Below are 26,147 nucleotides of genomic sequence, written 5' to 3'. Positions count from 1 at the left end.
TGTCCTTTTCTGCACAGTCAGTGTTTGTGAACCTTCACAGAACCTCAAAAAAGGGACAAGCCCATAGTGATCATCGACACCCAAAAATAGAGGAGAAAAGTAAAGCATTCAAGAACGCACACCTGCAGCAAACACACACACACACACACACACCACCTTACATCACAAACTGTGCGGTTGTCCTCATATGCAAGCCTACAGCATTTCTCCTCTGTCAGCAGTAATCCTCCCTCTCTAGCCACCCCCCCCTCAAAAACCCCCTCAGCTTGCAGTGGAAGAGATAGGGGCTGCATTGCTATTCCGTGGGAGTTTGTGCAACCAAGCCATCAGTTGCAGGAGACCAGGGGCGTTTGGAGGAAGAGGTGGGGGCGGACTAGCCCAAAGAAACAGCAAGAAGCTGCCAGCCATCTGTCCCCATTACTCAGAGACTGCATAGAGAAACTGCATGGGGGGGGGGGGGGGGGGGGGGGGGGGGGGGGGGGGGGGGGGGGGGTTGTGGCGAGCAGTATACGTGGAGGTTGAGTGGAAAATGTGCTTGTGTGTCAGGCGGTGGTGGAAGATGAGGAGGTGCAACACCTTAGAGCTGAGACCGAGACCTGCTCAGTCTTCAAGTCCTTTGCAACTTGAGCGGTTACCGGTTTCTTACATACAGATAGTGGCGCTAATCTGCGCTCGTTGCAGGCGCCGCCAGCTTCATCTGCACCAAAGCACAGATATCTGTCGCACCCATTCACTCTCACTGGCATCCATCAGCTGACCCACTCAAGAGACATACAGACACGCTGTCTCATTCTGTTAAATACACCAGCGCATCAGGGCCTTATCATTTGACATCCCATCCGTTAAAACACTCGTGGGCTTAGCTTGAACGAATGAATGCATGGTTGCTTCTTGTGGTGTGGAGGAGGAGGCATGCACGATTCACTTAGAAGTAAGGAACATAATAAGCATAAAGAGTGTATACATTTGTGAGGGAGTTAGATTTTTTGAGACTTAAACGTTTTGGATGTTGTGTGGATCCAAATGCCTGACGACAACAGAGCAGGTAGGATTGAAAAGGGAAGGTAGCCAAGCAGTCAGCAGACCCAAACAAATCCAAAAAGGACACGTGTAAAACACAGAAACTGACAGGAATCATGAACAGTGACTCAAATGCTGTGCTACAGCTATGGCAGCAAGGCTGATGTTAAAAAACGACGCGCTCGTGTGTGGGCATATATCCTGAGTGGAGTTGATGAGGGACAGGTGTGGCTTTACGAGAGAATGAATAGCAGGTGTGCAGGTTGAGTGTGGAAGTCAGATGATTGGAAAAGGCAGGAAAGCGTTGCCAGAGAGCACTCACAAGTTTATTTTTGAACTGTAATTTGTCCAGCTCAGTACATATTTTTGTCACAATTACTTAAGTAAACGCATGTATTGGGTCCTTATCAAAATGTTTATTATGTTAAAGTTGAAGGCAATATTCTTCTAAAAGACCAAAACTAATAGTGCTTTAATCCGTGTCTGAAACTTTTCTTCCCTTTGGGTAGCCTCAGCCTCAAGCGCATTTGTTCATACTGAAGACAAATGTCTGGAAAAAAATGGTTTGAAATATGCAGCTTAATCTTTTTTTAAATGACAAATGATTTCCTATAACAGTCAGGCACTGCAGGGTTGAGCAAATGTTACTGAAACAGGAGTAAATATTGGGTTTCTTGGGAACTGTTTTTCTGCCGTGGATTAAGACACATTACAGCACCAGGAAGGTGGACGGTGGATTTACTAAAGATAAACTAGTGCCCATGTTTATGGTGATGAAGAAACATGTCAACGATTCAAAGGTGTATCAATGGAGGTCTCTGGCCAGAGGTGTGGACTCTATTTGAGTTACAAATATGATAACTTTAGACTCGATTTGACAAAATCAAAGAGACTTGACTTGGACTTGAGCCTCTTGACTTTAAAATACTTTATATCTTCCGCCAAGACCAAAGAGAATCATGAAACTAACATTACCAAAAGATACCAAAGATGGTTTCGTCCTTGTACAAAAACCATGCGGTGGTCAACAACAAATGAATTGCAGTATGCAAAACTGCAAATGGTATTACATTTGGTGAAGAATGCATTTTTACTTGTTCAGGACTTGCTTGTTTTGGGACTTGAATGCAAGGACTGGACACTTACTTAATACAAATCAATGAATAAGATGTATCAGGCTTTAGTTATGCAGGATTGATTTATTGTTGGTCTTTTTATGGGATTTGTTGACCACAAGAAAATATAATAAAGAATACCGGTGTCAGGCTCCATAAAAGAAATGTAACTGTGGAAAGAGTGTGTAGTTAACTACCTGAATGGAAGACTGTGGATTCATTTTAGGTATCTGCGCGTTAGAAGCCCTGGGACAAAGTGGCCTTGCTGGTTTAAATTCAGCTGTAGCTACATTTAGCTCGACTAACACACCTTTCATCTCTTCATTCTTCCAAAGGACAGGTTTTTTTAGTCTGTCAGGCTGTCCATCCTGCTCTGTTGTTACCCAACATCAGTCCTCTCTGCCTGGACGGTAGTTTTTGTAATGGAAATGGATAAGAGGAGCAGAGAAATCAATTGCCCTGATGATCTAGACAGGCTCAAAGTGCTGCCGGGGAAATAGAGCACAGTTTCACTGTAGGGCAGGCCAGAGCGCCTGATCATCCCCCCCCCCCCCCCCCCTCTCTCTCAGGTGCAATCCAACTATCTCTGGTGGTCAGGAGTCAGGCTCCTTCAAAAGCCATAAGTGGTTGATGGAGATGTATTTTACAGGCCATTGTAGGAGTGCCAGGGGCCGGCTCCAGTCAGATATGATCTCCCACCAAAGTGTAGAGAGGTGTGCAATGCCAGACCAGAGATCTCAGGGGATGGAGAGGGAGGGAGAGGGAGGGAGGGAAAGGGAGTGTGAGAGGGCTGCTCTGCGCTGTCATATTACATCACACATAGGTGCCGAAGATGAAAAGTCCATGAAAGAACTGACCACATCAAATACTCAACTTGACGTCTCAACTTTTATGTTGCTGTTTCTCTCTTTTTGCTCTATCTTTATATCCGTGTATCTCTTTCAGTGTCTGGCTCGGTTTCGCTTGCAAATTACTGCGCTCTCCGTGTCTGTAATGCGCTCTCTAGCGCTCGATTGCTCTCATTTTTTTTATTTTCTTTGTCCTTTTTATTCCTTGGAAGTCATCTGTAACAGCCTTGTGTGTAATTTCTCCAGTGCTAGTTGTCTGATTATACCTGTTTCTCCGCTACCCCCACCCACCCCCGAGATACCGCCTCAGCTCCCCCCCCCCCCCACCCCTTTGGCAAAGTTGGGTGCCCTGCTTGCTTGACGGAGATGTCACAGGAGAGCTATATTTATCAAACTAATGGAATGAGTGAATACCATTGCACCCACCACATCAGCAAGCGCGCCTGCCTGCACTTGCTCGGGTGGCACAAGCAGCCATCACCGCGGTTGTCGCTTGCTGCTCAGCCTCTGCCGCAGCAGCTGCAAATAATCGTCTCCAGCTCAGTAGCCACACTAATAATCCTCCAGTATAATCTTCAATTAGAACCGGCGCGGTAATCTCTGACAGGAATAATCATGGAGTTTAGCGTCTTTTTAGTGTGTGTGTTTTTGAGTCGGTGTTGCTCACAAACGCGCTCAGGCGCCATTTGTGTGTTTGCGAGGGCAAGTAAAGGTCCACTGATTGACAATGGTTGTGTGTATGTTTAGGAGGGCTTTGAAAGGGAAAAGTGAGCGGCAATTTAAGTGCTGGATTTCCTTGTTAGTGGTGAGATTATATATTATGTCATGTTCCACAGTCTGACTTCTTTAATGGGGTAAAGGGGAGGAAAAGAAGGCCTAATGGTTTTGGAGGCTATGAGACAGCTGGCTGCTAAGACTTGCAGGGAGGAGGAGGAGGAGGAGGAGGGGGGGGGGGTGCACTCTCATTCTCATTCTTCTTCTCTCTCTCTGCCGCTGTCGATCCAATAACACTCCCAACATCCATTCCCTCACATGAAGGAGCAATAACTTGTAGCCCGTCTCCTCGACTCTCCCCTCTGAAGACATTCGATGGTTGTTTGTCGCTCCAAGGAAAAAGAGTGAGAGACTAACTAATTCGGTTTGGGTGCACCTGGGAGTTTGTCAACATCAAATAAGAGTCAAATATTCTTCCAAATACTTAATCTAAAGAACAGGCGATCACCCTGGTGTGTCCAATGCATGGAAGAAGAGCTTACAATTTCCCCCGACGCATTCAAAGTAATGGTGTCACTGCTGTCAAGTCATGTTTGCATCGATACAAAAATTCACCAACCGACCCATTATTTGAATGAACAAAACCGTTTGAGTCACTAAGCTTGGGTCATGGGACAAAAATTATTAAAATGTAATACATTGTTCTTACAGATATCACAGATATTTAATCAGGGTTTGTTGTTAAATCAGTGTCATCATATTTATTTATTTTTTGTGTCATAATTCTTCATTGATTTCATGTTATACAAACGACGAAAAATGATTCCAAGACGCAATGTAAGAAAAGGGAGAAAAGAATTGAGACATAAAACTCAGTTCATTGCATTAAACATTGATGTGCATATCTGTAATCTGGTTTTTTGATACATCAATTTCTTATGAAAATCATGATATTGATTTCCTTACATGTTGATATCTGATGTATGTGTGGTGCCTCCCCCATTCTCATAAATCATCTCATCTACAAATTGGTTGTCTGTCCACCTGTCGCAGTATCACACGGTAACCCTTAAATCAGTAGCCTGAGTCACCATGCATTTGATGTATAGTGACCCTTGACATCTGCCTTATGTCAATAGACGGGTTGGTGAGTGACGGCGAGTTCTTAGACATCACAGAGATCAAGAGGCAGCAGGCCGAGGACTACGAATGCATCACCAACAATGGAGTGGCTTCACCCGATCAGCGCAAAGTCAAGGTGACGGTCAACTGTAAGTATTCCTCTCTGTGCCACACAACAGCCCAACGGTGATAATTCAAGTCACACTGGACCTCCAAGTGTTGTAGCACAATGGTGTATAAATGATTTATGTTAATACTAAACATGCATTATTATGTATGAATTCATACATCTTAATTTTGCTCTCTCCGGTGGGAGTTTTCAACCTGGTTTGCAACCCTGTACTGACCTGACTCGACTTCTCGGTGAATGCACATGTATACTAATTGCTGAATTCCCTCTTCCTCCCTCGTTTTTTCTCTGCCAGACCCTCCCATGATCACAGACATGAAGAACATGCCAGCGCATTTGGGTAAGACCGCCATCTTGCGTTGCGAAGCCATGGCGGTCCCGCCAGCCTCCTTCGAGTGGTACAAAGATGACCACAGGTGAGACCAGCAAAGAGTTCAGTGTTCATGTTTCTGGTCCAGACTTTAAGCCAGCTCTCACTAAGCTGATGCGTTTCACGCACAAAATTAACCTTTTTGAAAAATGCACTTCAGAGTGAAATAAATCAATAAACGCTGGCCTTGCATTTCAGTATTGATGTCTAAAACTCAGCTTCTGAAACAATGCCGTAAAGACACGGTTTGGAGGCTGTAGAGGTTTTGATTTGTAACGTCGTTGATTGGTCAACGTCTCAGTGCAGCAGCACAGGAATAACAGCCTGCCTGGTTAATATGTAGCTTTTATGAGCCACAATGACGTCAAATTACTACACCAATCATTTACCTGACAACACAAACAGAAAGTATGTAAATGAGACCTGTTGAACTGTGAGTTCAGCGATATTAAAAAACAGATACGGCAGGTGATAACAGAGAAAAGGAGGGAACAGAACAGATGTGCAATTGGGCTGCATCTGTTAGTGGGGACATGAGATCTTTACAAAAACAATCTAGTCATTTTCCCACATGAGTTACGTTTTCACATTTAGCCAGTTTACTGCGGACATATGTATACTCTTGGCTGCCATCCATTCACCTACCCTCTGACATTAGTAAAGGTCTGAGATAATTGTAAATGTTTTCGCCATCTCTGGGGAAATATTAGCTCGTTGGAAACCTATTTGCTCTCTATAACCCACACATAATCTGTCCTTCCAAGTTTGTAAAAGGTCCCAGAGAGGGAAGAAGAGTTCGAATGATTTGGCATCAGCCAAAATAAGACGCAGAAGTACTTAGACAAGCCTTTACCAGCCAGAGAGAGCTGTTAATAGAGTATAATGGGCCCCAGCAGGAGGTCTCTGTTATTTATGGACTGTTAGATTTCACTATTAGTACAAGGTGAGACAGAGTGTGTGGAGGGGGACTGTATTTCAAGGTCGTCTCTGGAGAGACGGAGAAACAAAAAGCCTCTTTGGCTGAGTCTCTAGGTGTTGTGTTATCTCACTTTTTCTGACACACTCTTTTTCTCTTTTTCTTCCCGCTTCCCTCCTTCGCTTTTGCTCCCCCACCACTACCACCCAGGCCGGTCGAGAGTGACAACACCCTTAGGATCAAAAACGAGAAGACGCGCTCACTGTTGCTGTTCACCAACGTGACAGAGAAACACTTTGGCAACTACACCTGCTTTGCCTCAAACCGTCTGGGAGCTTCCAACGCCAGCATGCTGCTGTTTCGTAAGTTATCACGTAGAAGGCACACGCAGGTGCGTGCACACAATGACACAGTGTGCACATGTGTGCAAGCCCAAGCTGCCACAAGAACACAAGTGCACTCGCATTTATCTGACGTGACTATCAAACAGACGTGACATGCTAAAAAAAAATAAAAAAATACACAATACATATGCAATGACACACTGTTTTTCCCTCTTCGCCCACTCTCATCTTAGCTCTGCACACAGCACAGCGTTTTCTCAGCCTTCTCCTGCCTCCTTCCTCCCCATTTTCCGTCCTTCTCCGCCCCATTAAAGCTTTGCTTGCCTATATTACCGTCTCTCTCGTTCGTTCGTTCGTTCACGCTCTCACCCTGCATCTCTCGTCCTTACACATTCCCGCATACACACACAGTCGCTCTGCTCTCTCCCGTTACCCAAGAAGTTGTCATTTCTCTCCATGCCCAATTCACATTAACCGTCCCCAATGAGCGATTTCCTACCCTTGCACCCCCCCCCCCCCCCCCCCCCCCCCCCCACCCCTTTAGTGCATTCAGCATTACCATCTTAAGTGAGTCCTTCATCTATCCCCTTTCTTCTTTCATTGCTTTACCCATTATCCCGGCCAGTCTCCCTTCAATGACTCACTCTCTCTTCAGACCCATACATCTTCCTGCTCTCTTTTTCCACCGCCGCTGCCACTTCTGTCAGCCTATCTCTCCGTCATCTGTCCTTTTGCCTCCTCTTTCCTTCCTAATCTCCCCCAGCCATCATTAGAACACAACAAACCCCTTTCTGTTCTGGTCCAGACACGGAAAATCAGACCATAATCACTTTTGTGGTATTTCTATTGATACGCTGCTCCTCGCTGTCGTTGCCTCCCTGCCATCTTTGTTTCGGTGCTTTTGTTCCTTTTGTACCTAACCATTTTAAAAAAGGTGCAACATGTAGCATTTTTATTATTAACAACCCACCATCACATTAAAATTGATGTAATGAGCCCATTACTGAGGCCACTGGCAGCCTGTACCAGCTTTCACTCTACACTGTTCAATTATAAGACACCAGGTTGCATTTTGTCAATCTACTAGATTGACAAAATGGCACAAAACAGGAAGAGAGAATGTAATTAAAGCGTGTTTTTTTTTCCAGTTGTCCATTAAATCGTGATGTGATTTTGTTGCCCAAATATGATATTCTTGATGGTAAATTGAATTATTTGCTTGTTGGAGAACCATTCTATGTTATTTTTCCAGCATTTAAATTAATTTTATAATTCAATAGACTTTTGTCACTGTGGACATTTTGACTTGTCAGACTCATGTGTAACTAATGACATTAACAAGGGTTGCATTTCATCGAGTTGCCCCGGTGCCATGGTGCTTGTATTGTGTTTGCTGGCTGGCTGGTTTAGATTTCTGGCACACGCAAATGGAGGAGAGCCATTCTAAATGTTATTAGTTTCACCTGTTAGTCAGAATGTAAGCCCTGAACCACATATATGTTTCTAAATTTAGAAATTCAATCAACCCTTTTTTTTTTTACGGTGGTCATCTCGACGTATCAAATAGGTAGAACTAATAACATTAATAATGGCCGTGTTCTTGTACTGCGCATACAGGCTCAGCGACTTGCCTTCCTGTCACACGGTTATGGAACAGAGCCATGATTAACGTCAATCGTTTCACGTCAAAATGTCAGCGCTGAATGCATAGAACATGTAAACTCTAGCATGTCATTGCTTTGTAAACTTGAGATTAACCATGTTACAAATTGAGAAATTCAATAGACCTCTCTCACGAAGGTCATTTAGACGTGTCAAATAGGCAACATTGTAGTTCCAGGGTGCATGTTTTGTGCATATAGGTTTCAGTAGTGCGGCTTCCTGGCACACCTAAAAAACACAGAGCCATCATGTTCACGATGTCACAGCCTTCTATATTGTGTCCATTTTAAGTATAAGAATGATGTTAAATGGGATCCAGAAGCTCTGTCGTTCTCTCACATGAAAAGCAAAGCTTTAACGAAACATCTTCAGATGGTGCAATGAGTGTGAAGCTGTTGGAATATTAGAAATTTAGTTACAATTTGGAAAAAACGCCGGCTAATGCTGCTGGAAAAAGTACAATGGGACGCAATTTAAAGTCAATGTTCTTACTTGTAAACTCGGAAAACGCGTGGAGGTCAGGAATTAGAATTGTAACAGTAATGATTTATTTCTGTGTATATTCAAACATACACATTTCTCCTTTTCCCCTCTCTCCTTTTTCGTCCAGGACCGGGCGCCATACAAGGGCGAGGGACCGGTCTACATGCAGGGATGGGTGCCAGCGCGTGTTTTTGGTTTTCCCTCTCTGCTGTTCTTCTGCTGAAGGTGTGAAGATCGAGCTCCACTTGGAATTGTCCCTAAACGCCCCCTCCCCCCTCTTCCTCCCTCTCTCCCCCTCTACGGAAGGAAGAAGGAAATGAAATTCTTTAATTACGAACCCATCACTGTGAACAAAAAGAATATGCATTATTCCAGGAGCCATTGAATCATTGCATCAAACACACAACCACATTACCCCCCCCCCCCCCTTCCCTTCCCCAAAACCCCCGCTGCCTCGATTCAATTTCGAGGTCAAACCATTGTCATCATCTCTTCCTCCCTCTCTCCCACACACGGTCTGTCTCTCTCTTTTCGTTTCCCAGCATGCCTTGCAGATTTGTCTGACTTGGTACTTCCCTCCTCATTATTACCACTGGGCCGATGTTAATAGAGAGTGTATATTAACAATCAATTGTTGTGTCGGTGATCAATGAGAAAGTAGATAATCTAACAACTGGACGATCATTTATGTAATATACATAGACTAATGACTGACCTACAATGTTTGCCTTATGGAAATGACACATAAAATCTCAATTTAATGGTGGATATTTATAGAATTATAGTAATAATGTGTTAAAAACGGTCATGTGACCTTTTGAAAATTGTTCAATTGGTGGCCATGTGGAGTGTCACCCTCTGATCACACACACCTACACCTACACACACACACACATGTATGGATTTTTTATTTTAACTGTGTAGCAGTGAAGCTGCTATGAATGATGTCAAAATGTATTAAAAAAAGGGTGGGTGGTGATGGCGTCAGTCTTAACTACCCCTTTATGTAACTTTGGGGGTTTATACCAAGGTTTCGCATGTAGACCCCCTCACTACCCAAACCTTTTTAGCCCCCCCACCCCCCCGCGCCCTTCTGTTCAACGTGCTCTGTCTAGTCGCCCTCCGCATCGCTTTAGTGTTCTCTGCTCCGTGTCGACCCCCCTCCTCCCTCCGTCTCCTTCCCTCCAGTGTAAATATATGCAGTTAAGAGGCCACGCCGGCGACTTCAGAGTTGCCCGGCGCTGAACGACGTCTCCCATCAGCCTCGACTGCGCTCCAGTTTTCCGAAGCAGCAAGAGACTGTCCAGTGACAATGATATCTCCTGTTTCAAAGCTGCGACTCCCATCCTCTTTGTCGCTTGTTGATAGCATGTACCGGTTAGAGATGTTCCTGTTGTGAGTCCACACTCCCTTCACCCCCCCCTCCCCCATCCCCCCCTCCCTCCCTGCACTGTGTCTGTTTTACTCTGCAAGGTTACCTGCTTTTACTTTTTTGGTGTTAATAATAGTACAGATGATGATGATGATGTTAATAAGTATTTGAATAACTATGAATAGTAATTCCATGTGAGAAAAAAAAAAGAACAAAATCTGATGGTAATGAGCCGTGCGTGGGAAAAAAGATTTTTTTTGTACTTTACTCTGAGAAGTCACACACATTGAACAACCACAATGAAAAAAAATGAAAAAAAGAGACATGTAAAGTTTTCGAAGTGATGTGCTCTATTTTGCCATGACAAGCTTTTTAAAAACGCATTTGAAACAGTCTGAGGGATTATTTCATCCAAGTCAAGAAGCAGTGAATGATGATGTTATTTATAATTTGTAACAGTTTATGTATTGGACTATTTCTTTTCCATGCTTTGAACTGCATCACAGATTTACAGCATATTTCATAGTGTTTGTCTCTCTCCAACCAGAGAGATAAATGATTTGGATCCATGTCAAGTCTCCGATTGTGGCTGTAAGTCGGTTCTTGTTGGGCCAGACCACAGGGAGATAAAGATGTAATTAGCCGTAACCTGTGGCTGGCTAAGTGAAGGAGTCGGGGCTCCACCTGTCCCTCCTGCCAGCCAGTGATGGCCCCCATAAATCAAGCTCATACCTGCCACTGACAGGAATCCTCTTCAAGGACAACCCCGCCTTGGTGCACGAGTCCTCCCTACAATGTGTCACCTGTGACATGCAGGCATGGGCACTACAAAACCCCCATGGCACAATTATCCATCCACTACCCCCGCACAGCACAAACAGTGGGAGGTAAGCCCATATTTCAATACGGTGGCACTCGTTTCCCTGCTGAAACACTGTTTCCACTCACATGCAGCGACTATATGCAAATTTGCCATAACGAGCCTGCACGGAGAGATGAGTTTACCCCCGCTGAACCCTGACTACTGCGACCTTAAAGGGGAATTACTCAGTATTGAATCAATTGTCTGAATGTGTTATGTTTGATTTTGTTTCAAACCAGCAATAACCCCTAACACTACTGTGCGAGAAGTATCAGATATGGTTAAAGCTGTGGTGTAATATCTGAAGAGATTACCAAGGTATATCAAATAAGTCTGTTGTTGTGCTTTTACTGTGTACAGTACTCTGAAATGATTGTGAAGCTCTGTTTAAATGGCCCTTAATCTAAAACACTACATGTTGTACTCAAAAAGTCTTGCCCTCTGCGATGTAGTCGGGTTGTCTGTGTGACAGCACACACTGTTTGTGCATGCATCTTGTTGCTCCAAACGTAATGACGGATTCCATTTCAAGCACAAGAGCAGGTTGTTTGGTCAGTGCTTCTGTTTTTCATCCTCTCAATATCTCGGTCTTTTTTTTTTTTTTCTGTTTCTCACTCAAATACTGTTTACTGTTCCATGTCAGCGTCCCACTGGGTTTGTCGGTGGCATATAACATCTCTATGTACATAATCTGTCCTTGATGAAGAAAAAGAACAAAAAATGGAAGAAAAAAACATCCACAAAAAAAACACGGACAAAAAAAAATAACATACTGTCATGTTTCTCAATGTGGGATTCAAAAAAAAGCACGTCAATGTTGGTGTATGGGTGGATTTTGAAAAAAAAAAAATGAAAATGAAAAAAAGAAACAAGCAAACATTGTTGTGTTCAGGTTTATGGGTAACGGGGTCCAGATGGGGGGGAATTTGGGCAACATGGCTTGAAATCGTGGAGTGATGATGAACAGAATGTGGGCATTTGTACAAACAAGCAGCTAAAGAATCATGAGTCATGACGTATGTAAATGAATCACACTTGGAGAGGGTGTGGGGAAGGAGGCAGCACATCCCCTGGGTGCAGAATTTGAAGGTAGGGTAGGAGAGGATGCTGTTGAGAGAGCACCCGGTCCGACGGGCCTGTGGGAGGATACCCTGACAATGCAAATCCAAAAGCAGAGAGCCAGAGGGAGATGGGATGACACTAACCAGGCTGTGAACCCTCCAGTTAGGGGGAGAAGACAGACAGGCCCTCATATTGCATTTCCAAACTTGAGCGCCGTGGTCTTTCCCAGGGGAAGGTGTACCACACACTATTTATGGTTGCACTATGTAACATGAACAGCATTAACATAGCCTTGATCGCAAACACAGACTGGCCTACTTCAAGTGTATAAATAACACCCCGACTGGGGTTCAATGAGTTTACAGTGATATAAACAAGACGTTTGCTCGGCCTCTAATTACATTCGGCGCACCCTGATGAGAAAAGTGTTGATTGGCTTTTGCAGCTGAAGGTTATGTGATCTGTTTACAGAATCTTTGTTAATAAGATGGCACAAAGCTTTTATTTTGAGCTCACAAAACTAGCACGTAGCGCCAGTTGACAGTGTATAGCATTGTGTTGCACTTTAATAGCTGTACCTTTTGTTTACGGTCAGATTTGAGTTATGGATTTACACCGGCGGAAAAGGAGGTGAATGTATATAGCTGTAAATGAATGGCCCTTTTTTGCTTTTATAAACATATCAGTACAGTGTTTCGACAGGAACTTTGGAGTATAGGGTTTGTAAAAGACCTGTTACAGTTTCAGAGCACTGTGCCTTTGCAGAGAGGAGTCAGGTAATTAAGCTCTTCAGAGTGTAAGGAAAGATACCGCACGTCGTTCCTGAACTGTAAAATAATTATGGTGCTTTGAAGCCAAGACTGTAGAATGGCAGAAGAAGTGCAAGCCTGAAGAAGGTTTGAATGTACTGCTGTCTTCATTTTGTATGTGGCCGGCTCGTGCTGTGGCTTTTCCTACAACACCCTCCCTTACGCGGAACAGAACCAGGACCGACTTTCAATTCTGAATGCAATGGTTAATCAATACATTCGACCAAATGGCTTTGGAATAGAGCAATTTCTCCTCGGCCGGCCTTGCCAGGTCCCCAGAAGCTGAATTGATCAAGTGTCTATAGACCAGCCTTAGAACAGAGAGCATAATTCATCATGCCTGATACAAGACACCCCTAATTGCGCATTGATTTTTAAACCCTTCTCTAAAACCATTTTGGCAAGCTGTAATGTCAGCTCAGTAAACTATGTGTTCAAAGCTACGGTTCAGATCCAGGGAATGAAGAATTAATCATTTGTTTTTCAAGTCAATCCAGGCTGGTATTTGTTTTGCTCTGACCGTACACGCTCACTGGGCTTTTAAACAGTAGGCGCAGTGGGTGCTGTGATGTTACATTAGACTTTATTAGTAATGACAGAGATGTAACCTGCATCATTTTGCGGTTGCCAATGTCAGCAGCTATTGACATTCTGTATCCAGAGGCTTATTTCTGGATGTAAAATACACAAAGAGAAAGATCATAATTTAATGATGTGAGAAATTGCAAACATTGCTGCACCAGAGTCAGTATACCAAAAGGCTATATACGCAGAGTGACAATTATATATGAATGATTATCATTGCTCTAAATCCCCTGCTCACGTCCTTTACAGCAAAGCACGCCTAATTCCCATATATTATCCTAATTATCCATTGTTTACCAACTATCTACAGGCTCATTCAGTCCTCATGGGCAAAGTCCATATTGCAAGTCTATTAAGGCCCAGTACTTTTCCATTACCACAGCTAATGAGTGCATTAGTATACAGCATGCTAGACGGGATTGTGATGACGGAAAGTCTCAGTGAGCATGAGCACACTTCAGGTGTTCAGATTTGTTAATTAAAGAGTCGCATGACACTTGCAAGATGAAGGTGTAGATCGGGATTCGTGTTCATTAATTGGGATATATATATAGATAGATAGATATATAGATAGATAGATATATAGATAGATAGATGTTTTAATGCAGTGTTTAGTGTTAGCATTTTGTTAAGAGTAGATAAATAGGTGTTCTGTATATATTTGAAACCTCAGCTTGCAGCAAAGATGCCTGGTCACAGAGACGCCAGCCTCGCCCTCTTCCTCAGCGCGACCACAGATGGCGTCTTGTCAATCACTCACCTCTCTAAGAAGAGGAGCGTCTGGCTAATTAATGGCGTGCTGCGCTCCTCCAGTTGAGCAGCGTTCGCGTGGACCAGGCAACACAATGGAGGCATCTCGCCCACCACGTCTCCCCTAGTCATTAAGTCGCCCACCTCACATCTCCCAACATAGGAGGAGTCCCATTACTTGGCCTCTCTGAATCACCAGCCCACGCCTGGCATTTTGCTTGTCAATCAACCGCAGGGGTAAATATTGGTTGTGGTGCCGAGAACTGACAGGGGAAACTTGGATTTCTTTCACAAGTGACAGCACCAACTGGTGTTTTTTTTGTGCTGATTTGTATTGCGGTTCTGTGTCGGCGGGGCTGTGGTGAAGGCACCGATGCGGGCTACAAGTGTCTTATTACCGCGTTAGGTGCGCTAGAGGCTGGGATACACGACAGGATGTATGATAGGGGGCTGGCCATGTGCTTTGTGCCTCAAGAGGGCAATAACAGTGAACAGACTGCAGGAAACCTCACTGCAGAGTAATGGAAAATGACCCATTTGGAAACTAATAACACATTTTACCAGAAGAGAACCAACCGTGTATAATTGAGGGAATGAGTTGTCTTAGGTTAGTGTGGAATATGGAGCCCATCTCCCTCTCTCTCCTCTTCTTCTCTCCCTCTCTCTACACACACACACACACACACACACACACACACACACACACACACACACACATTTCCTTCATTCTTCCTGTCCTCCATTTCTTGTGATAACCTGTGATGAAGTCCAGCTCTCTCACCTCTCAGTACTCCAGGTTTGCCCACTCTGCTGTTTGTGATATAAATGATGTGTTAGTATTTGTGTGTGTGTTGGTTTCGCCGGATTATGAGGACGTTTCTAGTATACCTGCTTACTCTGAGGACATCGTGGACTTGTGAGGACAAAGGACAGGTCCAACAAGTTGAACAGTGTAGCAGCACAGAAGTGTGTGTGTGTGTGTGTGTGTTTGTGTGTTTGTGTGTGTATTCTCTGAGCTGCACAGGGCAGGCGTGTTTGGTTCCTTCATAACACAGACCTGAATTACAGACAGTATTCCATTCCTCAAGATCTCATCAATGTAAACACACAAGACAAAAAAACAAAACAATGAAAGGAGCAAAACATTTGCCTTCCACCGTGACAGGTGTTCAGTGCTGTGAAGCGATGATTGTACTTCTTTTTAATCCGTTTAGTTGCTGAACGTGTCTTCTTTGACTTTTCTTTCCGAGTGTGTTTTTTTTTTTTTTTTTTTTTTCAAAATCCATGAAGTGGAGTTAAAAATCATATCATGTGGAGGGAGACAAAAAAATAAAAAATCTGTTTTGTTTTTAAGAGAACTCGCTGTGTGTGGTTTGTTGCTGGAAGCGAGGCTCTCTGTTGGCCCCTGTGGTTGGAAAGGAGGTGAGGTCAGGAGAGTTGCTTCAGCTTGTTTTTTTGCTTCCTGCTGAGTAAAGATCCTCTGCTTTTGTTGAGTTTGCAGGTTCATCTCAGAGTTTCTTTTTTGTTTTTACTCAAATGTCTGAATGTTCAGTTTGATGAGCATCTGTCAGAATAAATGGCTCATACCAAACCACTTGACAACAAATGATTTAAATGCTATGAGTGGGTGAGAACGTCATAATAGAAATGATCCGCAGTGATTATCAATCATTAATGGGAAAATGTTTGTCCATTTTGATTAACACTGGCTGTTGTCATTCTGTTCATGTTAATTTATTACAGGCTGGAGGAAGGTCTCCACTTGGTATTTAATTATCAATCAAATCGATCATAATTTTCAGGAGCAAATCTGCTCTAATTCATTTCTATATTGAAACAATATTCTGTTTGTTAAAACCCTTAGAGACCCACATAGACCCCTTTTTAGTCTGTTTTAGTGGAGGAAGGGGATTTTTAGGGGGAGATAGCAGGTCAACAGTATATATCGCATACAAGTGATACACAACATCTGAAAGCTGGGAACCGAACAATTCATTTGAGATCCAGCTTAGCAGTGTGTATCAAGGTATCATACATTAAAATGAAATTATCAATTAGATAATTAAAAGAAAATATGAACATATATAGGGGCTTAGAACAACATGATGGAATTAAATGATGGCCAATCCCTTGTGTCTCATAAGTTGTTGGAGCAATTTTGGGGTCTATTCCATTCATTACATAGATTTAAAGCTTACATTTGTTAAAGTAGGGACGTCACATTGCAAAAAATGGTCTTACTATTACACTATGGGGAATACCATCGTCACACATGAATACTTCGGGGTTCATTGGATCCACAAGAGTCTCAGCTTTGCAGTGATATCAAATTAGTGCAATTCGAAGACTCTTTAGGGACCTCAGTATGCAGAAGTTTTTTTAGAATAAGCAAAAATAACACATATACTGCTTGCAAAAAAACTTGATTTTGTTTCCTAAAACTTTATTGGATTACCATAAAGTGAGCATGTATGTAAAGGGGGGACTCGTTGGTACCTATAGAACCCATTCTCATCCACATATCTTGAGGCGAGAGCTCAAGGAACACCTTTAAATATCGCCACGACCGTTTTCCTTTGCCAACATTTAGCCTAACTTTGGAGCATTATTACAAAGTCGGGGTTGTGTTCATTGGATATGTTGGACTTGAAAAGGTGACATTGACTTTCACCAATACTGCGACCATAAATGATATTGGCATTTTAAAGAACAATGTGAATCTGAAAAGTAATGAAATGTTTACTTCACTGCTGCTCTCTTATTTGGAATAATTCTCTGTTGAAAGGAATGTGACTTTATTGTTTAAGTTGGGTCACACGTGTCGCTTTTTTTTAAAGCCCCTTGACATACAAACAGCAAAGTAATGCGTTACGTAATGCCCCTTCAAGTCATTGCAATTTCAATGTTTTTATCATCTGACGTTTTCAATTTAGAGTGAAAAGTTTTAAGCAGACTGTTTTTCCTCAAGTTGAACTCATATTTTTAAACTTGCGTGTCTTGCTTTGATGATGATGATGATGATTGCACCTAGTATCACAAGTCTCCCCCCCCCCCCCCTTCCCCCCTGGAGGACGCAGATCTGAATTCATTACACTCACTATGCTCATTAGGCCACTCAGGAAATTCATATTTACAGCTATTGCACAGGAAAAACTCAAAAAAACAAAATCAAAACAAGAGTTTTGGAATACATCAACATGTAATGTGCTGCAAATCCTCCAAAATAGAAGACAAAACTCAAAATACTCAATCATTGCTTCTTCCAATACCAAGGGTCCTTTGTGTTATGGCTATTTTTTTAATTAATCAATTGTTTCTCAGGCACCACACTGGCACTACTCCATCTCAGTTTCTTTAGCAATAATCTCATGGCATCATTATATACTCTGAACAGAGACATCTCCACTCCATCTGTACACATACCAAACTTGCGTGAGAGACTGTTTGCTTGTGCACACATCCCACGACATTGCCGGGAAATGTCGTTATCGTCGGTCATGTGTTCCGTTATAAAATGACCAAGATATTTTACTTTATCACACACACCAAGATTGTTATCAGGCAATTTGAAGTCAGGGAAGTTTAGACATTTGTCCTCTTTGGTTCTACAGATCAAGATAGCACTCTTACTGGCGTTGTGTTTGATGTCATGTTCCACACCATAAACAGTACATATGGTGAGGAGCTGCTGAAGACCAGCGCTGCATGGACTAAAAAATCACAAGCTCATCTGCATACATAATATGGTTAACCAGAGTATTCCCAATCATGCACCCAGTATTACAGGTTTGTTTGAACAAGCAGTTCAAACAAACCTGAGGCTTTTTGGGGAAAACATCACATTCATTCCAAATTACTGTAATTACTTAAAATCTAAATAATGATGATTAAAAGAGCGTCTGCACTACCGTGGATGAAAACAGAAACCTTTAGCATGACGGCCGCAGCGCTTGCTTAATATTGCACTGTGGTTTCTTTCAGCAGAGTGTGTCTATTTGTTTGGCAAGATACTGACATTTGACGGTTTCTTTCACCCAGAAATCAGGTTTCTTTTGAAGAGTGACCTATTAATGAACCATCATCTCTAACCATAGAGTGCAACAACAAAACAAGCTGACACCATCATGTTTTAAAGCACAGCCGGCTTCAGACTTGCCTGAGAAATGATTTCACCACCACTCAAGATTGGAGTGGGGAACAACAGCAGCATGGCAAAAATGCCTCACCTGTGTTTGCTTCTATTGCTGGCAGGCCAAGTACCAGGTCAGTCCGAATCCACGTCAGTCATGTTACAACATGTGTTAGCTTTGTATAAACTGTCACCCACCTTTTGTTGAGCTTGTCTTTTCCTTAGATTCTTTCAATATCCATTTCAAAAGCTTGATATGACATTTGGAATTATACAGCATATATTTTCATTATTTAAAATGATTTAATTAGAGCAGAGAGAGAGAAGTAGAAGGTAAAGAGACGCAACCTGCTTTTTGCTGGTCTTCTTTTTCAGCTGCACTCCAATTGTGTGCGTCTGAGTGTTTTGCTTATCTTATCTGCAGTATTGCATCATCGCACTTAATAATCACTTCATCACACTTAGCAAGGTAAGCCGTCACCACAATCAAAGAGATACTCCAAAGCTGTTAAAATCGTTTTTTACTTGAGAGTGCTTTCGTTTTTGATTGAAAAAAAAAATGTGTTGTTCGGTGAAATTTGTCACATTGAAAGACATTCAATAAGTGTTTGTTGCATTATAAAATTGTACTGAATCGACTTCCAATTTAGTCCTTTGAGTTTTCTGTCACCCAGGAATACTAAACACACATTTAAAGTATTTATAGTTGACCCGCAGGTCTGCTCTAGACTTTTTAAAAGTTCTTCGTACGACACGTTTTATTAATGGCTCTGTCTTTAGCCCTGACAGCAACTCCAGAGGGACTGAGGGTTAGACAGCACCCCCCCTCTCTCAGCGTGATGCGGGGTGAATCGGCCACCCTGTCCTGTCATTTCAAAGTTGAGTCCCTCAAGTACGGGGTTCAGTGGTTCAAACTGAAGTCGGAAAAGCAGCCCATCCCAAAGTCACCCAGGACGTCCGTTGTGGAGAAGAATCAAACGTCCTCCCTGGTGATCACCGAGGTAGCACTGGAGGATTCTGGGTGGTATTACTGCGAGGTGAACGTCCTGCAGAAAGACCCAGAGTGTGGCAACGGGACCGAGCTGCTCGTCTTGGGTGAGAAACAAATTGTTCGTTTCAGAAATTCATTAGGGTGGGCTGTGCTTGGGTGATGTTGCCATGTTGCCGGTAATTATGTCTCATTTGTAGAGGGCCACGGTGTTTAGTGTGAGGCAGCTCGATACAAGCGCCGGGGAGGACCATGATTCACCATAACAGGAACGGCCATTCTCAATCCATAAAGAAATCAAGCCATGTGAAATTCCTTCAGAGTTCATCTTTTTGCCTGAGCAGTTTCATGACAGATCTAGAAATAATCACCCCGGCTCCATGTGCAGTGCCTTGTATCGATCTTGCCCAGGGAATTGAAACTCACCAGAAAACAAGGCATGGAGGGATGGCCAAATTATTATGTGGAAATCATTCATGCAGAAAAAAAGGCTTCCTTTGAGTTTCTCTGAATGCATTATTGCCTCCCCGAAATACCAATCCATATTGCATGTTTATACCTCTTTTATTCTTGTTTAATTGTTTAAATGTGCATGTTGTGCACTATCCATACTGTGTTCTTGTACTTTTCATCAACACGTTTGATCTTAATTTGTCCTTGTTTTTAAATAGATGGCTGCATTATGACTACCACTACACTATATATATATATATACTTTTCATATTTCTGTTGTATTTGGCCTTGCTGCGTATTATTATTTGCTGCTACAATGACCTGATTTAACACTCTGAGTTTATGTCATCTGATGTTTTTAATTTGTAAGGAACTGGCGTGTTCTGCTTAATCGTCTTTAGATATTGATGGGTGCCTATTATCTAAAAATAGAAAATAGAATTTGAAATGCATGTTTGTCCAAGGTTCCTAAAAAAATGTCTTTTAAGCACCTAATCCTCCTCCTGGAAAACGATAGCCTGTTGTCCTGACTACTATCATCTCACCTGTTTGTCAGTCAGTTAAAAGATTAGCATAATAAGTTAGCATATTAAAATGAAGAGTAGTGTCCTGTAAACACTTGAATTCTGCTGGCCATTGAGGCTGTTTGTCCATTGTTAAGGGGAGGAGCTAAGGAGAGGACACTTCTCCAAAGAGAGGTCTATTGAGTATCCTGGGGGCGTACATGAGGAATTACTGCTTTCTTGTTTATATGAATACAAATGAGCATTATCGATGTACATGATGTTTATTGATGTCATGTGCATTTTCTTACTGTTAGAGTGCAAGTGGTCACTTATCTGGTTGTCACATCACCAGAAAGAAACCTTTTTAGTTTTCTTACTAGTGAGAAAGTGTCTTTTGATGATGTTGTATTGATTGTTGTATTTATTGTATCTGTAGGTTATATGCACATGATGGGTTTACATGCGTGTAAATCAATTGGTCATTTATCTAGTTGTTGCAAGAAGAGAATATAATTTTTTTGAAATAACTTCTCTTTTAACTTTCCTTATAATTTATATTTTTATTTATGAGGTGTATCCGCTGCGTGTTAATCAACAGCTGGTTCCTGTTTTAGAGGTCTCTCCTACACAAATGTCTCAGAAACCCTCAGGAAAGCCCAGGGCTGAAACACGTCTGTTTACTTTTGCTGCTGTGCATCATTAAAAACACTTATTTGAGTGCTGAAGACTATTTACCCACTTTGTTTTTGATCCCTTTTCTACTGCTATAGCACCGCCTTCTGCTCCCAAGATTTACCTCCAGATTCCCCCGGACCCACAGACTGGTCAGTGGGCTCTCTTCTGTCTCACTGGGGGGTTCCACCCCAGCGAGCTCACCTTGACCTGGACCTACCAGAGCGCAGCAGCCAATATCGATCACCTGTCAGTCACCAACTGCACCCTTCCTGCGTTCAACCCTCACGGTAACCTGTCTGAACACCCGGCCGACGGAGCCCCGCTGTCCTCAGATTGGTTGGTGAAGTCCATGCCTACAAGCCACTCAAAGTGTTTCCAGGTGATGGACAACCACAGCCGGGAAGTGTATCTCTTCAGCGTGCTTGGCCTCCCACAGAAGGAGTCTTTGGAAACAGGGATCACCTTCACCTGTGGGGTGCAGGACCACCCTGCCATGACCACGGTTCTGACTGCCTCCTTCACTTGGGGTAATAAAAAAGGAGACTCAATCCATTTCCCAAATATGATCAGTTTTTACAGTTTGAAATTTGTCTTGGAGGCATGAGCTATTTTTTTTTATTAGTTTAATTTCCCATTTGGAAGTTTTCTTTTAACAATTTCAACCAGAAAATGTGACTGTAATATGGAACTATTATGCCAACCAGTTTTAAATATTTAACTATTTAACTTGAATCATGTTTTTTTTTAACAGTTTGGTGTCACAGATGTCTCAAAATATTATAAATCGCTGGTATAGCAAATGAGGAGCACATGTCAATGCATTTATGGGGGAAAGAGAACAACAGCCTGCAGTAAACTGTAAATACAACATTGATATTACACCTTACAAAGTTGATAATGCGTGTATGTTGTGGACATTATCATTAACTTGGGGTCATGTTGTTAGAGTAAATGTAAGTCCCTTTAGCTCTGATTTGGTCTCCACCAACATTATAAGAAAAAAAATAACTTTTTTTTAAATAACTGCTGCATCCTCTGTTTGGAAAATACTTTCGATGAGAGCGATGAGACTGAACCAAAAGTTAAACAGTGATGTGGCGGGCCAGAAAGCTGAAAATGAAATAGCCGAAAGACTGAAGGAGAGCTGAAGTACAATTCTGTGTGGGTTTATCACTACATGCAACTCCTTTCACATTACACAGTCATTTAATCCATTAGTCATATACAAATATTGGTTTTTATGTACACAGACTTACATCATTGACTAATGCAGCTGACTCTTGTACTGATAGATACAACTGCGATCCACCGCACCTTGTAGAACGTGAACAGGATTTGTACTCTTTCCTCTTTGCGGGTCTACAGGCAACTTCCTTCCAAATAACACAGTCTGCACTGACACAGAGCTCCGGGACGACAGTGCCTCACATACCACATGTCGCTTGGTCGGTGTTTGCCCTACTTGACTGTTAATGTGGGTCAGACATCGATCATTCCAAGGCAACAGATTGCCTGCATTACTGCATACTTGAACAAATTAATGATTTACCCAATCAATGTTTAAACACCTCTCTCCTCCCAGCGAGGAGGCGAATGTCCATCAACCGAAGCCAGTTCAACCTTCCTGATTTAATTATCTCGTGCTCAATAGCATGATAAGTCAGTGCTAATCAGTGTTTGCCTTTATTTCTTCTACTTTCCAGATGCCTCCCCTAACGAGCTGATTGTACACTTGAACATTCTGAAGATGTGTCTCCTCTCTGCAATGACCGTCGTCTTTTTATTGGAAGGTAAATATGAGTAAACCTCTCAGCTAGAATAACAGGAAGCAGTTGAAAGACTATATTTAATTTATGTGATCTTGCTCTCAACAGCAGTCAAACATTTCTGCGCGAAGGGGAAATGATGTCTGCCAGGTGAGTACAATTTTCTCCTCTGCCTTTGGCAAACAAGTCATGTACACACACACACACACACAAATGCATACACACGGGGCTGTGTTTTCTTATTGCCTTATCCCTGTAACCTATCACACATTGTTTGGAAAAAGTCAACACCGACGCAATGACCAATTATTGTCTTCCAGGAAATACAAAATGAAGTGGGAGAGAAAACAAAAAAAGGGCCGCTGGGTTTTCAGTGCGACTCATCTGAGCCGACCAACCTTTGACAAACAACATCACACAAATCATGTCCAGAGAGTCATCGCTCAGAAATGAGAATTTACTGACTGGACGGTTTATTCTGCACTATGAGTAACTGCGTAAAATCCCCTCTGTCTCCCATTTTTTTAAACCTCTTGCTGTATATTCTGCTTGGCTTTTCTCCCACTGTATATCCCTTTAAACATTAATGCAATGCTGATGTCTTTCTGCACATCAAAGCTATTTTTTCTCTGTAACTCCTTATCGCCGTGGCGTGCTGACTAGCTTGTTCTGGTATCTGCTCAATTGTGCCACTATAGTATATACACATAGTTCGCACATCTTAGTCATTCGCTCGGGCCCGTGTGTCAGAAGAATGAATGCCTCATGCATGATCCACCTGTCAAACAGATACAGCGATCGGCTCAACCTCCGCGCAGGCCTAATCCTCGCAAAACGGGATTACAGCCGACGCCAGCGCTCGCTGGTGTGATAGCATTGTTTACCTGTGCGGGGTGAGATCTTGGTTCATGTGTTGGGGAAAGTTGATTTTTAATTTAGGCCTGCCCACCGTACCAAGAGCACCAAATACTGCTAGTAGTAGTGACCTTTACATTCACAGCAAGATTATGTATCTACTGTACAACCAGCTTGGAGGTGTCAAAACAACAACAAAAATCTGCTCAATAAACTTGATATCGCTCAAAAATCATGCTTATTTTTTACTTTATTTTTCTATGAACGTCATTCTTTAAAAGGTGTAAATTGTATACATGACTGATCTGGTGATCACATCTACATATTTAAATGCAATTTTCACATTCGTTACTCTTTCAAAAACGTATGATTATATTATTATTATTACATGATTTGTTTGTGAAAATAGCGGTTGTCTTGATGTTGTCACTTTCTATTCTTCGGCTCATGTGCGCTCACACATGTATCTCCTATTATATGACAATTACATTATGCAAAATATATTATTTACATGATTTGTGTATGAAAATAGTACTTCTGTATTTTGTCACCTGTCATACAACGTTTCAGACGTGTGTTTTATGCATTCAAACATATATTCAAACATTTATGCTACTTTATTTCCACATATAGTTATAATATATATCATGTAATAAAATAAAAATAATGTAAACTAGAATCTGCATGAAAATGGTCATAGCCATGTAATGCAAAATACAAAATACACAAATATATGTTCACATTAAAAGCAAACTGCATATTAGCTGCATGTGTGTTTGTAAGGTTGTACAAAGCCATTTGATTTTAAAGACACTTGAGTCTTCTTCAAGATCTCACACTTCAGTTCGACAGTCGACACATAATGAGCATGTTGTTACAAACAGACGACATATCCTGTTTATGGTCAAAGGTGTTAGGAAAGAATTATCTCTTATTGCTAAGACGTGACGTCCGCAGCTGTTGCTTAGATATTGATTTTGTTGGTGCAGCACTCCAAAACACCTGACTGCACGGAGTTCTTATGAAATCCTGCTCTTATGTAAGACGTATTTTTCATTTGAATACGACTGTTCAAAGTGGTCCGTCTCTGTGGCTTGCTCATTACAATGCATACAAACGGCTGTGGTCTGCCAGTGTCCTCTCTTGTCTCGTTTCCTAATAGGAAGTTCATCAGAGAGTCAAACAGTTTGCTGTATATAGTCTGCAAAGTCCCTTTCTCACGTGTAAAAACATAAACATGACATTCATTTTCTGCTTCCAGGGATGAAGAAATACAAAATGAATGAAGGCAGCCGCTCACGGCTTTCTTTCAGTCTGCTCCGATAGCATTGATCTCCTCTTGTTTTTGTTCCTTATCTTTTGCAGTCTTGTTAATCCCCCCACACATGGCCCAGAGCATGTGACAGGACATGCACCTGTTAAGGCGACGCCTAACCCCTTTCATCACACTACCCACGGTCTTTCTCACAGCGGAGGAGGAAAAGTAGAAAATAAGGGGGTCTAGACAAGCGTTAAAGGTGCTGCACAGCAGGGCTATGTCTCGCCAGTCGGGACTTTTCCACGTAATAATACCGACAATGTGCGAGACGTTATAGGGGCCAAAACATAAAGCGAACACCAGCAGTGTTCCTACAGCCATGCCGATGGCCCGGAGGCGCCGGCGCCGGCCAATGTGCTGCAGCTTGGACAGAATCCTGATGAAGTTGATGTAGCAGAAACTGCTAATCAGGAAGGGGATGCAGAAAAGTACCACGCAGAGCTCCAGGCGCACAGGCAGGAGGACCCTCAGCTGACTCTCTGTGAAATTCTCATAACACACTTCCCTCTTGTCGCCACCAATGGCAGCAGCATCGTGGCTTGAGGTGGAGTTGTCAGAGGGGATGAAGGGCACGATGAACACAATGCTGAGGTGGATGAAGCAGAAAATCCAGAAGAAGATGCTGGCGGCGACAGCGTACACTGGTCGCCTCTTCAGGGTGTGCTGGATGGGGAAAGCCACGCCCAGGTAGCGCTCTACGCTGACCGCAGTGAGGAAAAAGGTGCTGTTGTAGATGGTCAGGTAGAAGATGAAGCCAGACAGCGGGCAGAGGGGGTAGGGCATGTTCCACCGCATGTTGTTCACCACTTCCTGCATCTTGAAGGGCAGGAAGATGAGGAAGAGGAGGTCAGAGATGGTCAGGTTGAGGAGCAGGATGTCAATCGGGGTGGGTTTCTGCTTCACTTTCTTGCAGAAGGTGTAGAAGGCGAGGACGTTGGCTGGGAAGCCCAGCACAAAGGTAATGATGTAAACAGGCAGACACAGTCCAGGGTGGCACATTATGTCCTTGACTCCGGGGGGGAATGAATACACGGCGGCACAGGGAGGTTTGATCCGCCGGGCAGTTGTTACCGCAGGAGACGAAGGCTTTTTATTGGGTCAGTGGCCTGGAACAAACCCGGCGAGACAGCGTGGTTTTCCTGTCCCAACCGATAAACCAACGCTCATCGTTTCCTCGAGGGTTTTGAGCTCTGCTGATAAGAGAGAATGGAAGGAGATTACAACACTGCACAGCACAGTCTTTCTACCTACTGTCCATTTGACACTTGATTTAAGAGTGCACTGCTAGACTTT

At 42.8% G+C, this 26,147-nt stretch overlaps 3 protein-coding genes across 3 annotated transcripts in view; 2 read left to right on the top strand and 1 right to left on the bottom strand.

Annotated features, from left to right (window-relative positions):
* Positions 1 to 8,955, top strand: part of iglon5 (IgLON family member 5) — a gene marked incomplete at both ends in the record, with an annotated part of 93,081 nt that extends 84,126 nt beyond the window's left edge. The window contains 4 exons of the mRNA XM_079164092.1: positions 4,837 to 4,968; positions 5,245 to 5,365; positions 6,446 to 6,597; positions 8,852 to 8,955. Coding sequence (XP_079020218.1) covers positions 4,837 to 4,968; positions 5,245 to 5,365; positions 6,446 to 6,597; positions 8,852 to 8,955 — 509 coding nt within the window. The remainder of the gene's footprint in view (positions 1 to 4,836; positions 4,969 to 5,244; positions 5,366 to 6,445; positions 6,598 to 8,851) is intronic.
* A 9,372-nt stretch (positions 8,956 to 18,327) lies between these two features.
* LOC306700511 (tyrosine-protein phosphatase non-receptor type substrate 1-like) lies at positions 18,328 to 22,381 on the top strand (the record flags this gene model as incomplete). Its single annotated transcript, XM_079165542.1, has 4 exons — positions 18,328 to 18,427; positions 19,074 to 19,388; positions 21,011 to 21,442; positions 22,281 to 22,381. 4 exons carry the CDS (start codon positions 18,328 to 18,330, stop codon positions 22,379 to 22,381), a joined length of 948 nt encoding a protein of 315 aa, XP_079021668.1.
* A 2,036-nt stretch (positions 22,382 to 24,417) lies between these two features.
* On the bottom strand, positions 24,418 to 25,853 carry LOC306700510 (free fatty acid receptor 2; the record flags this gene model as incomplete). The annotated part of the gene is made up of 1 exon (XM_079165541.1): positions 24,418 to 25,853. The coding sequence occupies one exon, from the start codon at positions 25,851 to 25,853 to the stop codon at positions 24,846 to 24,848; it is 1,008 nt and encodes a 335-aa protein (XP_079021667.1). The 3' UTR covers positions 24,418 to 24,845.
* Positions 25,854 to 26,147: the final 294 nt, after the last annotated feature.

The sequence above is a fragment of the Pholis gunnellus genome (genome assembly GCF_910591455.1).
Source record: "Pholis gunnellus genome assembly, chromosome: 8".
NCBI lineage: Eukaryota > Metazoa > Chordata > Actinopteri > Perciformes > Pholidae > Pholis > Pholis gunnellus.
This window is presented reverse-complemented; position numbering and strand designations above follow the sequence as displayed.